This window comes from Microtus oregoni, unplaced genomic scaffold (assembly GCF_018167655.1).
Source record: "Microtus oregoni isolate MIOR12 unplaced genomic scaffold, Mior012 000003F_ref0000135, whole genome shotgun sequence".
NCBI lineage: Eukaryota > Metazoa > Chordata > Mammalia > Rodentia > Cricetidae > Microtus > Microtus oregoni.
In genome coordinates, this window is record NW_024543062.1 from 24720335 (window position 1) to 24733143 (window position 12809).

The 12809-nt window shown below is 49.3% G+C and overlaps 1 protein-coding gene across 1 annotated transcript in view; it reads left to right on the forward strand.

Moving 5' to 3' along the window:
- The window catches only part of Gcn1 (GCN1 activator of EIF2AK4), a 65117-nt gene that overhangs the window by 24118 nt on the left and 28190 nt on the right, over positions 1-12809 (forward strand). The window contains exons 17-32 of the mRNA XM_041648350.1: positions 1117-1192; positions 1331-1490; positions 3133-3322; positions 3418-3542; positions 4298-4476; positions 5121-5214; positions 6007-6120; positions 6217-6415; positions 7380-7535; positions 7813-7994; positions 8795-8875; positions 9091-9234; positions 10646-10773; positions 10855-11044; positions 11204-11274; positions 12504-12669. Coding sequence (XP_041504284.1) covers positions 1117-1192; positions 1331-1490; positions 3133-3322; positions 3418-3542; positions 4298-4476; positions 5121-5214; positions 6007-6120; positions 6217-6415; positions 7380-7535; positions 7813-7994; positions 8795-8875; positions 9091-9234; positions 10646-10773; positions 10855-11044; positions 11204-11274; positions 12504-12669 — 2255 coding nt within the window. The remainder of the gene's footprint in view (positions 1-1116; positions 1193-1330; positions 1491-3132; positions 3323-3417; positions 3543-4297; positions 4477-5120; positions 5215-6006; positions 6121-6216; positions 6416-7379; positions 7536-7812; positions 7995-8794; positions 8876-9090; positions 9235-10645; positions 10774-10854; positions 11045-11203; positions 11275-12503; positions 12670-12809) is intronic.

The window sequence follows — 12809 nt, forward strand, 5'->3', positions numbered from 1 at the left end:
CCCTTTGCAAGAGCAACAAGTGTTCTTAACCAATGAGCCATCTCACCAACCGCCCCCTCTTTTTGTCTTCAAATACAGGTTTTTATTTTGTAGCCTAGGCTAACCTTAAACTCAGGTTCTCAGTGCTGAAACCTCTCAAGCACTGGGATTATAGGTGTGCGCCACCACTCATAGCTAATAATTCTGTTTTCTTTTTCAGTCAATTTTCTAAATTGTTATTGTGCTATACCTTTTTTCTGCTCCTCTCCCTTTCTCCCCTCTCCTCTTCTATCCTCTCTTATGACCCCCTTGCTACCAGTTTCTCAGGAGATCTTGTTTTTTTCTCTTTTCCTAATTAGATCCATGTATGTCTCTCTTAGATAGCTAGTAATTTTTTTAAAGATTTATTTATTTATTATATACACAATGTTCAGCCTCCATGTATGCCTGCAGGCCAGAAGAGGGCACCAAAACTCATTATAGATGGTTGTGAGCCACCATGTGGTTACTGGTAATTGAACTCAAGACCTCCGGAAGAGAGGCTTTTAACCTCTGTGTTATCTCTCTAGCCCCAATAGCTAGTAATTCTTAATTATTAAAATCAGTGTATACCTTCTTTACTTCAAAATATATATTACATAATAGAGAAAAAGACATAAAAATGAACTGTAGCTTCATATCTGGTGTTAATCACATTTACATCTTTCTGTTAATTTTTTATTTCATTCCAACTCTTTTTGGGGTTGGGGAAGAATACATTTTTAGTTATTTAATTTTGTTTTCTTTCTTGGGGTGTGTGTGTTTGTGTGTGTGTGTGTATACACGCCTGAAAGTTGGAAGACAACTTTTAGGAGCAGGTTCTCTCATTCCGCTATGCAGGTTCCAGGGATTGTATTCAAGTTATCAATCAGGTCTAGTGGCAAGCTTCTTTACCTACTGAAGCTCAAAAGACTTGCCCTGGCCGGTGAGTGGTGACTCACGCCTTTAATCCTAGCATTTAGGAAGCAAAGGCAGGTGGATCTCTGAGTTCGAGGCCAGCCTGGTCTACAGAGCTAGTTCCAGGACAGCCAGGGCTACACCCAAGAAACCCTGTCTCGAAAAACAAAAATAGGCTTGCACCATTTCTTTCCCTTACAGCCCTGTGTACTGTGCTGCATTTGACGGAGAGGCTTTTCCTCGACCACCCGCAGAGACTCACCAACAGCAGAGTTCAGTACGTGAGCCTCACTTTTCCTGTCCCCTGGGCCAGCAGAGCAAATGTTGATAGGACTTTGAGGAGTGGGTATGTGGCAGGTTTGGCTGTGGAAGACCCTATCCCAACTTCCCAGGACATCTGTCTTTGTGTTTGCAGACAGTACTATCGGGTCCTGGTGGCTGTGCTCCTGAGCCGTACATGGCATGTGCGCAGGCAGGCACAGCAGACAGTTCGGAAGTTGCTGTCCTCTCTCGGGGGCATTAAACTGGCCAATGGCCTTTTGGAAGAGCTGAAGATTGTCCTCAGTTCTCACAAGGTGAGAGGATCAATGTGCTTCTGCCCTGGCCTTTCAGCTGACCACTCCTGGCATGTTTTCCCTCTCAGACTGGGTGATTCCAGGACTCTATGCATTTCACCAAGCTTTGGTAACATCTTTGCATTTTAGAGACTTTCTTTTCTGTTTCCATACCTTTGATGTAGTTCAAAATATTTTTGGATATTTTCTTTTTAGTTAGTGTTTTATTTTATTTTATTTTTTTATTTTTGGTGTTTTTGAGACAGGGTTTTGCTGTAGTTTTTAGAGCCTGTCCTGGAACTAGGTCTTGTAGACCAGGCTGGCCTTGAACTCACAGAGATCCGCCTGCCTCTGCCTCCTGTGCTGGGATTAAAGATGTGCTCCGCTGCCGCCACCACCGCCTGGACTTTTTGGTTGTTTTAAAACACTTAATTTTAAACGCATTCTCGCTTTTGATCTTTTCACAGTACCTTTGAAGGCAAGAAGGGCTTGTAGCCTTTTTTTTTTTAAAGTCTAAATCAGTTTATTTTGTTTTGTTTTTTTCAAGACAGGGTTTCTCTGTAGCTTTGGATACTGTTCTGGAACTCGCTTTATACAGCAGGCTGGTCTCGAATTCACAGAGATCTGTCTGCCTCTGCCTCCCAAGTGCTGGGATTAAAGGCATGTGTCACCGATTGGCCCCTAAACACCTTTTTTTTTATTTTAATTTTTATTCTTTACATACATTATATCCTGACTGCAATTTTCCCCTAACTCCCTCTTCCCAGTCCCCCACAACCACCCTCCTCCCCGATCCACTTCTCCATTTCCCTTTTAAAAAAGAGCAGTCTTTCTAGGAATGTCAACCGAGCATGGCATAACAAATTACAATAAAACAAGACACAAACTCATATCATGACCGGATGAGGTGACCCATCGGGAGGAAAAGGGTCCCAAGAACAGGCAAAAGAGTCAGTTTCTTCCGACTCCTGCTGTCAGTTCCTCCAAGAACAGCAACAGTGTACCAGTAACATATATGTAGAGGCCCTTGCTCAGACCCGTAGAGAGTCCGTGATTGTTGCTTCAGATTCTGTGAGCCCTATGGGCTTTGCTTAGTTAAGTCTGTGAACTGTGTTCCCACAGTGTCCTTGGCCCTCTGAACAAGCTGGCTATCTAGGCTGTCTGTCTGGGTTCTCTCAAGCAGTAGACAGGGCAGCCTGGACTGTTGAAGCGTTCTAGGTGCAAGGCATCACCATTTCCCCCTCAGCAGTGTATATGCTTGGTCTCCAGAACCAGTTTTATGATTCATTCTCTAAAAGCTTCCTTAGAGGTTTTTTTTTTTTTTTTTTTTTTTTTTTTTTTTTTGATTTTTCGAGACAGGGTTTCTCCGTAGCTTTTGGTTCCTGTCCTGGAACTAGCTCTTGTAGACCAGGCTGGCCTCGAACTCACAGAGATCCACCTGCCTCTGCCTCCCAAGTGCTGGGATTAAAGGCGTGAGCCACCATCGCCCGGCTTCCTTAGATCTTTTAAGTGACTGTGCTCAGTGTCTTTCCAGGCACATCACGGCCTGTGGGCTCCAGCAGGGACTCCCTGTGATAGCAGGAGAAGCTCAGTGGCCCTGCATGCTCTCTGGTTACTGCCGTCCACAGGGCTCTCTGGGGACTCATTTGTTCATTCTCTAAAGGTGCTGCCCATGGAGGCTCTTGTGACAGATGCGGGAGAGGTGACTGAGATGGGCAAGGCCTATGTGCCTCCACGGGTCCTACAGGAAGCACTGTGTGTCATCTCTGGGGTGCCAGGGCTCAAGGGTGACATCGCTAGCACTGAGCAGCTGGCCCAGGAGATGCTGATCATCTCTCACCACCCGTCCTTAGGTCTGTGGCTGTGGTAGGAATGGGAGGGGGGTGGCTGTTTAGGGCAGGGTAATGGTAGCTCTGGCAGAAGGTTTCAAGAAGCCCCTCTCCTTCAGTGGCAGTGCAGTCCACACTCTGGCCAGCACTTCTCACCAGGATGAAGATTGACCCTGAAGCCTTCATCACCAGGCACCTGGATCAGATCATCCCCAGAATCACTACACAGAGTCCCCTGAACCAGGTAATAGGTCCATGAGCTAGATTTGTATTTAATGTCAGTGCCCAGGGACTCCCCTTGCAGGGTACAAGAAATGAGGGCTCACAGAAGCAGAGAAAGAATAGTGATGTGTATTCTTGGCTCCTTGATTGTAAGTGACAGGACGCATACTGGCTGGAGCACAAAAGGGAGCTTAGGGCCTCCTTTATGGGCTGTGTTCAAGGATGGGAGTAGTTTGGGATGGTGCCGCAGACTCAGCCGTGCTCTTAGGACAGCAGAGGTGCTTGCTGTCCTTCCTCCATCATGAAACCTATCTCATCTCTGAGCCACTTCTCTCTGCTTCCCACGTCTGAGCCGCATTCTCAAGTGTCTGGTAAGAAAGAGTTGTGGGCTCACACCTTTTCCTCCCACCAGCTCCAGTGGAAAAACACACATTTTCCTGCAGTGTCAGCTGGCATGGGGTCTCGTCGCCCCAGTTGACCTGTCCCCAAGACTGTCTTTCTGGTTAGGGGTTACATGCCTGCCTTTGGAAATGGTGAGGTTGTGGTCCCTGGACCACGGAGTTGAGTGGAGTGTGCACTCCAAAACAGTGATAATAGCAGAGTGGGGGGAAGGCTCGTGAGTGAGACAAGCTCAGACACAACGAGCTGCACTGGTGGGCGTTACTCAGAGCACAAGGCAGGAACGGGGAGCTGATTGCAAGGGTCATTTGGGTGTGGCAGAAATCTATTTTGGTGTTAGTTAGGGTATAGATTGACTCTTGTCTGTTTGTCTGGCAGTCTTCCATGAACGCCATGGGCTCCCTTTCCATCCTGTCTCCTGACCGAGTCCTCCCTCAGCTCATCAGCACTATCACGGCCTCTGTGCAGAATCCTGCACTGTGCCTTGTGACTCGGGAGGAATTTGCCATCATGCAGACCCCTGCCGGAGAGCTGTTTGATAAGTCCATCATCCAGAGGTGAGACTCACTTGCTCGCTAGTTGGCTCAGTTACCTTTCCTCCCCAGGTCTGGGTTTCAAGCTTATTTGATGAGGATGTCTTTATTAGGAACATTGTGAGTAAACAAAACAACCTGTCTGTCCTAAGCTGCTCATATTCCAGGCCCAGTGCTTAGGCCCTAGATGTTGGTGAGCCCGGATCTAGCACTACCTGGGTGCATCTTAAGCTATCAGGCAGCTGGATGTGGTGGTGTATGCCTGTAATCCCAACCTTTGGAGGCTGAGATACAGGGATTGTAAATTGGAGGCCAGGGGGACTATATAGAGGCCCTTCCTGCATTGTGAGTGTCTCAAGAAAAAAGGCTGAGGAAATGGACCTAAGTAAGCGCTTGCTGGCCAGCCAGCCTAGTTAAGATGTCAGCTTACATACAGATTCAGTGAGATACCTCATCTCAAAGATACCATGGAGAGTGGTGGAAATACTGGAAATTAACTTCTGGCCTGCACACACACCACATGCGAGCACATAAACGCATGCATGTGGACACACACATACACAGGAAAAACAAATATTAAGGTTTGCTGACAAGGCCTGGTGGCTATACCGAGGCTAAGCAGCCTGGTGGCTGTTTTGAAGCTGGATAACTGCCTCCCTGTATTTCAGTGCCCAGCAGGACAGCATAAAAAAGGCCAACATGAAGCGAGAGAACAAAGCCTACTCCTTTAAGGAGCAGATCATTGAGCTGGAGCTGAAGGAGGTGAGTACAGGGGTTCATCTCCAGCAGCCAGTGAGGTCCAGGAAAACTGAGGCCACAGACTCTCTTTGTGCGTTCTTCTGTCCTCTCCAGCACTGCCCACTGTTCTCTGGCTCGCCTGCCTGTTTCAGCCCATGCTCTCCCTCGGTCGTCCACATCTCATCCCTTTCCCCTCCCAGAAAAGTGACTCCCTGCCCATCTGTCCAAGGGTTGCTTCACTCCCTTCCTGGCTTGTTGCTTTTATATCATTTTCCATGCTTCACAGTTACATTATGTATTTATTTTCCTGTTCATTGTCTAACTTTACCTGCTAGATTGTGAGCTCTTGTGAGGGGAGAGATCCCATCTTATCCCCAGTGTTTCTAGAACCTCAAACAATTTCTGGCATGATGTAAGTGCTCAATAAATACGTTGAAGGACTGAGTGATCTTTCTGTCACTCAAGCAGTCTCTGTCCTGTAACAACCTTGAGTGGGTCTGAGGGCAGGCTAAAGTTTTTAGTCTGCAGTCATGTGACCACCAGAATGCCCATTAGAGGTCATTGAAGGTTGTGTTGTTTCTCTGACGTTTCTCTCCTCATCTTTTAAAGCTGAGAATATTGTTTAAAGTTTGCTTCTTTGCTACTCTCTCCATTCTGTAGGCATCCAGTGGCCATGACCTTTATAGGGGTGAAGGGGGGCATGTGCTAGACTTAAGGGGGACCTGGAATTCTTTTTGGAAGCTGGCTAGCTTTTCTCTGATGGGAGGCAGATCTGTTCCATGGATATAGAGTTGGTTTCTGGTCCCGGTCCTTCAGGAGATAAAGAAGAAGAAAGGCATAAAAGAGGAGGTGCAGCTGACTAGCAAGCAGAAGGAGATGCTGCAGGCCCAGATGGACAAGGAGGCGCACGTCCGGAAGCGGCTGCAGGAGGTAAGTAGCTGCCACCAGCACATGACAGCGCCAGAAGGATGCTCTGTGTGTGCCAGCTCTGCTCTTTTCTGACTCTTTTGGTGATTCTGCTTGCAGCTGGATGGGGAGCTAGAGGCGGCACTCGGACTGCTAGATGCCATCATGACCAGGAACCCATGTGGCCTGACCCAGTACATCCCTGTTTTGGTCGACGCCTTCCTGCCCTTGCTGAAATCTCCCCTGGCTGCTCCCAGGGTCAAAGGCCCCTTCCTGTCCTTGGCTGCCTGTGTCATGCCCCCTAGACTCAAGGCCTTGGGTTAGTCCTTATTTGCTGGCTGTGGGGTTGTCAGGGATGTTTGGGAATTGGGCTAGAGGTGCCTGTGGCTGTTCTAAGTCGACATGTGGTGTCCTAAGCTGCTGAATTTTGTTTCCACATGGAGGCAGCCTGTGGAGCCTCAACTGGATGTGCTCAAGAACAATAAAGTACTGCCTCTTCCCTCCATTTTGTGTCCTCTCTGCCTTCTGAGGAGCAGGCTTTACAGCTAGTCAGCATCTCATCCTTCTGGAGTGGCCTTGTTTTAGTGCTGGAGACAAAAATCTAGGGCCACACCCCAGCCCTCTGTAGCGGGCAGTCTCCACAAAATCAGGTTCAGTAGCAGTGAGAGAGCTTTGGTGTTGTGGCTGGTCATTGTGCCACAGCTCATAAGACTGCTAACTCTGAAGAAACACTAGCCAAGTGAGAGGTGGGGGCGTTACGACGGATGGGTTTACTCTCGAGAGTCATTGGTGACTTTAAGCAGGCTTTCTTCCTAGCCTAAAGGGAATGTTGTCATGACTGGGGCTGGAGTCTGCAAGCTCTTCTGAAAAGAAATGTCAGCTGGGACATGTGGAACCTGCCAAAAGTATTAGTAGCTGCCTGTTTGGAGGAACTGTAGCTAGAGCTTTGCTGTGGGGTCAGTGACTCGTGGGTGGCTCGTGCTCCTCAGCACACTGACTTCTTTAGTATCCAGAGTATCAGCTCGGTCGGACATGGTGCTGCCTGCCTGTAATCCCAAAATTTGGGAGGTAGAGGGAGGAGGGTCCTGAGTTTCAGGCTAGCCTGGGCTACATCACCCCCAAAACACAAAAGGGCAGCTATTGCCTCCCTCTCGTCTTTTGATGCTGTCATAGAGACTGAGAAAAGACAGAGACAAGGCTGCCTCTGTCCCCGCACTGCCTGTATGTAGGGCCCTATGGGGTGTCCTTGTGGCTCATTTGTTGTCTTGCTTTTCTTCTCACAGGCACCTTGGTGAGTCATGTGACACTGCGCTTGCTGAAGCCAGAGTGCTCTCTGGACAAGTCCTGGTGCCAAGAAGAGCTTTCAGTGGCTGTGAAGAGGGCAGTGTCGCTGCTGCACACCCACACCATCAGCAACAGGGTGGGCAAGGGTGAGCCAGGTAAGGGACACGGGGCAGTGTGAGAGGTGGGAGCCAAGGCGCCCCTGAGCTTCCTGTGCCTGTGCTGTTGGGAGGGCCCTCCTCCCTGGCTGTGGTTCTCCTGGTTTGCTTCTATTCCGTCTCACTTTCTGAAACTGGCCGTCCTGTGAGGTAGGAGTGGGACTGGGTCAGTACCAGGTTGCTGGCCATCATACCTGGCGTTGGGCTTCCAGTGTCTTCCCCACCTGCCCTTGGCCTGCGCAGTCGCCCCAGCTTCTCTGCTCTGCTGCTCTCACAGATGCTGCACCACTGTCCGCACCGGCCTTCTCCTTGGTCTTCCCGATGTTGAAGATGGTGCTCACTGAGATGCCCTACCACAGTGAGGAGGAGGAAGACCAAATGGCCCAGATCCTTCAGATCCTGACTGTCCACGCGCAGCTGAGGGCTTCTCCAGACGCCCCACCTGAGAGAGTGGATGAGGTTGGCAGGGAGCGCTCTTGTCCCGTGGTTTGAGGGGTCTGGGGAGGCCAGGGCTTCCTTGCCTTGGGTTTTGGTGTTGTGTCATTAGCAGCAGTCCCCAGTGTAGACAGCGGGCTCTTCAGTGTAAAGGGGCCATGCTGCTGCTTGCATAGGTCTGCGTCTATGATTTGATTTTACCATTACTTGAGGTCCTGTGCCATGCATGCACTATGTTTTATTTAATCTGCTAACTTATTCATGACTGTTTTAGCATAGTATCTTCCCTATTCTGAAAAGCACTTATGTGTTTGTGTGTCTCTTGCATATCTGTAGCACATGTTGGTTTTGAGTTGCTAAGTTACATGATGTGTACTGAGCTAGCCTCTCAGAGTTCTCTTTCCTTCAACACTAACAGACTTTGTGTGAGTCTCACTGTGTAGCCCAGGCTAACCTCGAACTCACAGAGGATCTCCTATCTCTGCCTCCGAGCACTGGGTAAAAGTGTACACCACTACACCCAGCTGAGTGCTGGGTTTTGGCATTTCTTTCTTTCTTGTAAAATTGAGTCTTTCCTCTTAGGCTCACAGTCCATCAGTATTTCACGGGGAGAGTAATACAGACTTCAGAACCTGTCATAGTCTGGGTTAGCACTCACAGGCTTGGTTCTAGATGAACCTAATGATGTTTCTACAGTGGCCGAGTCACTGCTGTGACCTAGAATATCCTCCTGTAGGAAAGGGAATACCAGTTGACTGGCTGCCTGGCATGGATATGGACCTTCCCGACTTTATCGTCTTAACTTTTCTCCCGTTCTCTCCCAGAATGGCCCAGAGTTGCTGCCTCGAGTGGCCATGCTGCGCCTGCTGACGTGGGTGATCGGAACAGGCTCCCCTCGCCTACAGGTGATCTGCTTTCCAGTTGGCCTGTGATGTGGTTTCTTGTGACGCTGACCTAGTTTTCTCTTGACCCTCTTGTGTAGTAGGGCTGCTACGGCCTGGCTTGACTATGGGTTGTAGCCCTAGAGGTGCCATGGGGTGGGTTTTCTAAAGTCACCTGTCCAGTTCCCTTGGTGTAAATGAGTTGCTGAACTGAACTAATATACCAATGTTGTCCTTAGGTTCTAGCCTCAGACACACTGACCACCCTGTGTGCCAGCAGCAGTGGGGAGGATGGCTGTGCCTTCGCGGAGCAGGAGGAAGTGGATGTGCTGCTCTCTGCCTTGCGGTCTCCGTGTACCAGTGTGCGGGAGACTGCACTCCGGGTGCGTGCTGCTTTCCTGTTACTCTAGACAAGTGTTTGCTACATAATGAACATCCCTTACCTCAGACAGGGCTAGGAGGCAAAGAGAGGAGGTCATGGGTGGGTTAGGATCCTTCTAAGCTTGTCAGGATGTGGCACTGTCCATTCCTGATTCACCATGGAAGATTGTCAATATGGGTTGTGACTCCTCATCCAGTCACTTAGAGCCTGTCTTTTTTCTTCCTCTTCCTTTAACGTATTGATAAGATATTCTGACAGAAGCAGTTTCAGGGATCAAGGTTTATTTTTTGATCAAGGTTTATTTTAGCTCGTTGTTCTAGGTTATAGTCCATTGTGATAGGGAAGGCACCAGACCCTTGAAGCAGTGGCTATATTACATTGGCAGTCAGAAAAAGAGAGTAGCGAATACATGCTTCTCTGTGCTCAGCTGGCTTCCTCCAGTCCTCCAGAGTCCAGGATCCCCCTCCCTGGGGAAGGGTGCCGCCCACAGTGGGCGAGTCTACCCACATCAGTTAACACAGCCAAGATGGTTCCCCATTTGCATGCCCAGTGGCCCATCTTCCAGGGGATTCTAGATTCTGTCAAGTTGACTATTAATAGTAACCATCCTGTGACTTAACTCACAGGGTTAGGGCATTTATTCAACTACCTACCTCTCTTTAGCTTTTCTGGATGACTTTTAGATTGTGGTTCCCAAATGCTAGTTTCCCTACTACTGGCACTTGGTAAAATGTGGGAAAATGATGGCAGTATGTTATTTTTTTAATTCATTCAACAAATAACCTTTTGAGCTCTTGACAGTCATGTTCAGAGTTAAATTAGTAATTTTTATTTAAATTTTTTTTTAACTGGGTATGGTAGTGTACACTTTTAATCCCAGCATTTGGGGGCCGAGGCAGGCAGATCTCTGAGTTCAAGGCCAACCTGGTCTACATACTGAGTTCTGGGACAGCCAGGGCTATGTAAAGTAGCCCTGTCTTTTTTTTTTTTTTTTTTTTTTTTAATGTGTACATCTTCTAATTTTTCATACATCATCATTTCACAAGAGAAGAAAAGCTGATTTGGGGGGTATGATGCGTGCTCTGAACCACTGAGCTGTATCCTGAGAGCCCCGTAAACTATTTGAGGGGTCTGAGAAGGTCGCCAGTTGAGCTGACTCCCATCCCTTCTAGACCAGCTTTGTCCAACTCCTGTCTGAGTGATGGGCATGTTTCCTGCCTGTGCTCTCTGTGGTAGCCGTGTGGTAGTGACTGCAGTCTGGCCGCTACGACTACCTGCTTGCCTTACTTCTGGTTGACTTTCCTTTAGTAGCCGCGTGCAGCTGATGGTTGTATTTAGGACAGAAGTGAGGAGATGGGACACATTCACCTTTGAGATGTCAAGTCTCACAGTCTGATCCTTCCTCCTCCCAGGGACTGATGGAGCTCCAGTTTGTATTGCCAGCACCCGACACTGATGAAAAGAACGGCCTGAACCTGCTGCGGAGACTCTGGGTTGTTAAGTTTGACAAGGACGATGAGATCCGGAAGCTGGCTGAGAGGTGAGAGTCCTTCTGGCAGGGTTTGCTGGGCACGCACTTCAGGCCCTTGCTTGACCAGTCTGAAATTTTGGTCTGCTGCAGGCTCTGGTCAACCATGGGCCTCGATCTGCAGTCAGATCTCTGCTCTTTGCTGATCGATGATGTGATCTACCATGAGGCGGCGGTGAGGCAGGCTGGGGCTGAAGCCCTTTCCCAGGCGGTGGCACGGTACCAGTGGCAGGCAGCAGAGGTTATGGGCAGGCTCATGGAGATCTACCAGGAGAAGCTCTACGTGAGTGACCTGCACAGCTGCTGTGGTCTGGGGCAGGGGAGGTGGGCAAGTGATCTTCTGCTCAGCTTGTGTCATGGTTCAGGGGTCCAGGCCATTGGTCTGTCTGCCCCTGGGACAAGGGAGAGCACTGCAGGGCTTTTAGCCTCTTGTCTATTGCAGAGACCGCCCCCGGTACTGGATGCTTTGGGACGAGTGATCTCAGAGGCCCCCCCAGACCAGTGGGAAGCCAGGTAAAGGCCTGCTTTGATCTTGTTGCCAAGCTTTCTGAGATGCACTAGCTGGACTGGGGTGCATACTACAAGGGGGTAGCGTGTGCTGATGCCAAGGTAGGAGAGTCAGGCCGCCAGACCTGCGTCAGTGCTGGCTCTCCGTGTAAGTGCAGCTCTGCGTCCTTGGACATTGTCTCTCCATCTGTGTGAGGAACATGATTCTAGAACCTACCTGGAAAATCACTGGTTCTAGTCCATTAGCAACAGGCAGTGTGCTCAGCAGATGTTGACCTCATTCTCTAGGCCCCTGGAGTCACAGCTGGTATCTAGGTATCTAGGAGCAAGTATGACATTGGAAGACACTTGTCACTCACAGTGGGCTTTCATGAGACAGTATATGGCTAGCTTCCTGAGTGACTGACCACACTTTGTCAGGGTTATCGTTGCTGTGCTGAAACACCATGGCCAAAGCAACTTGGGGAGGAAAGGCTTTATTTGGCTTACTCTTCCACATTGCTATTCATCCTCAGAGGAAGTGAGCAGGCACTAAAACGGCAGGAACCTGGAGGCCATGGAGGGGTGCTGCTTACTGACTTACTCCTCATGACTTTTTCAGTCTGCTTTCTTATAGAATCCAGGACCACCAGCCCAGGGGCAGCTCCACTCATAATGAGGTGGACCTCCCCCCCTCCCCCCCTTAAAGCCTAAAGAAAATGCCCTACAGGCTTGCCTACAGCACAATCCTGTGGAGAGACATTTTCTCAATTATGGTTCCCTCCTCTCCAGTGACTCTAGCCATGTATAGTTGCTATAAAACCAGTCAGCACACCCACATTCTCTGTCTCGGTGTGACTGTGTGCTAGTATGGGGTGTTGTATGGAGCCATCGTGTTTATTTCATTTTTCACTCAAGACCATCAGCTCAGAATAGGAATTTCTTGTCTCTAGCTGAGGAGTAATTCCACTTTGCCTTTGTTCCTATCCAAGGGCTGTCACATCTGTTTCCTTTACCGAAGTCTTTCTTCTTCCACCACGTCTCACAGATAGAGGGGTGTGCACTTCCTCCCACATCAGGGAAATAGGCACAGTGGGTCCTGGCCTCAGGACACCCCGCAGGAGATAACCAACAACTGCTCTCCATTTCACAGAACACTGGGCAGTTGCTTCATGGTGGGCTGCGTCCCCTGCCCCAGAGCTGTTTGCTCTTGTCCTCTGACCTTGCCCACTCATGAGCTCCCATTTCTTTCCTAGGTGTGGCCTAGCCTTGGCCCTGAATAAGCTCTCACAGTATTTGGATAGCTCTCAGGTGAAGCCGCTCTTTCAGTTTTTTGTCCCTGATGCCCTCAATGACCGAAACCCAGATGTCCGGAAGTGCATGTTAGATGCAGCGCTCGCAACACTCAATGTCCATGGGAAGGTGAGCAGTCTCAGCAGTTGGGGCGGTAAGACTGAGCAAGTGACAAAGAGAAGTGAGCGCCTGAAACCCTGACAGGGCACCAGCACCTAGCGGGAAACTTTATCTGTGTCAGAAAGACCCCCAATCCTTAGGGGTCTGCT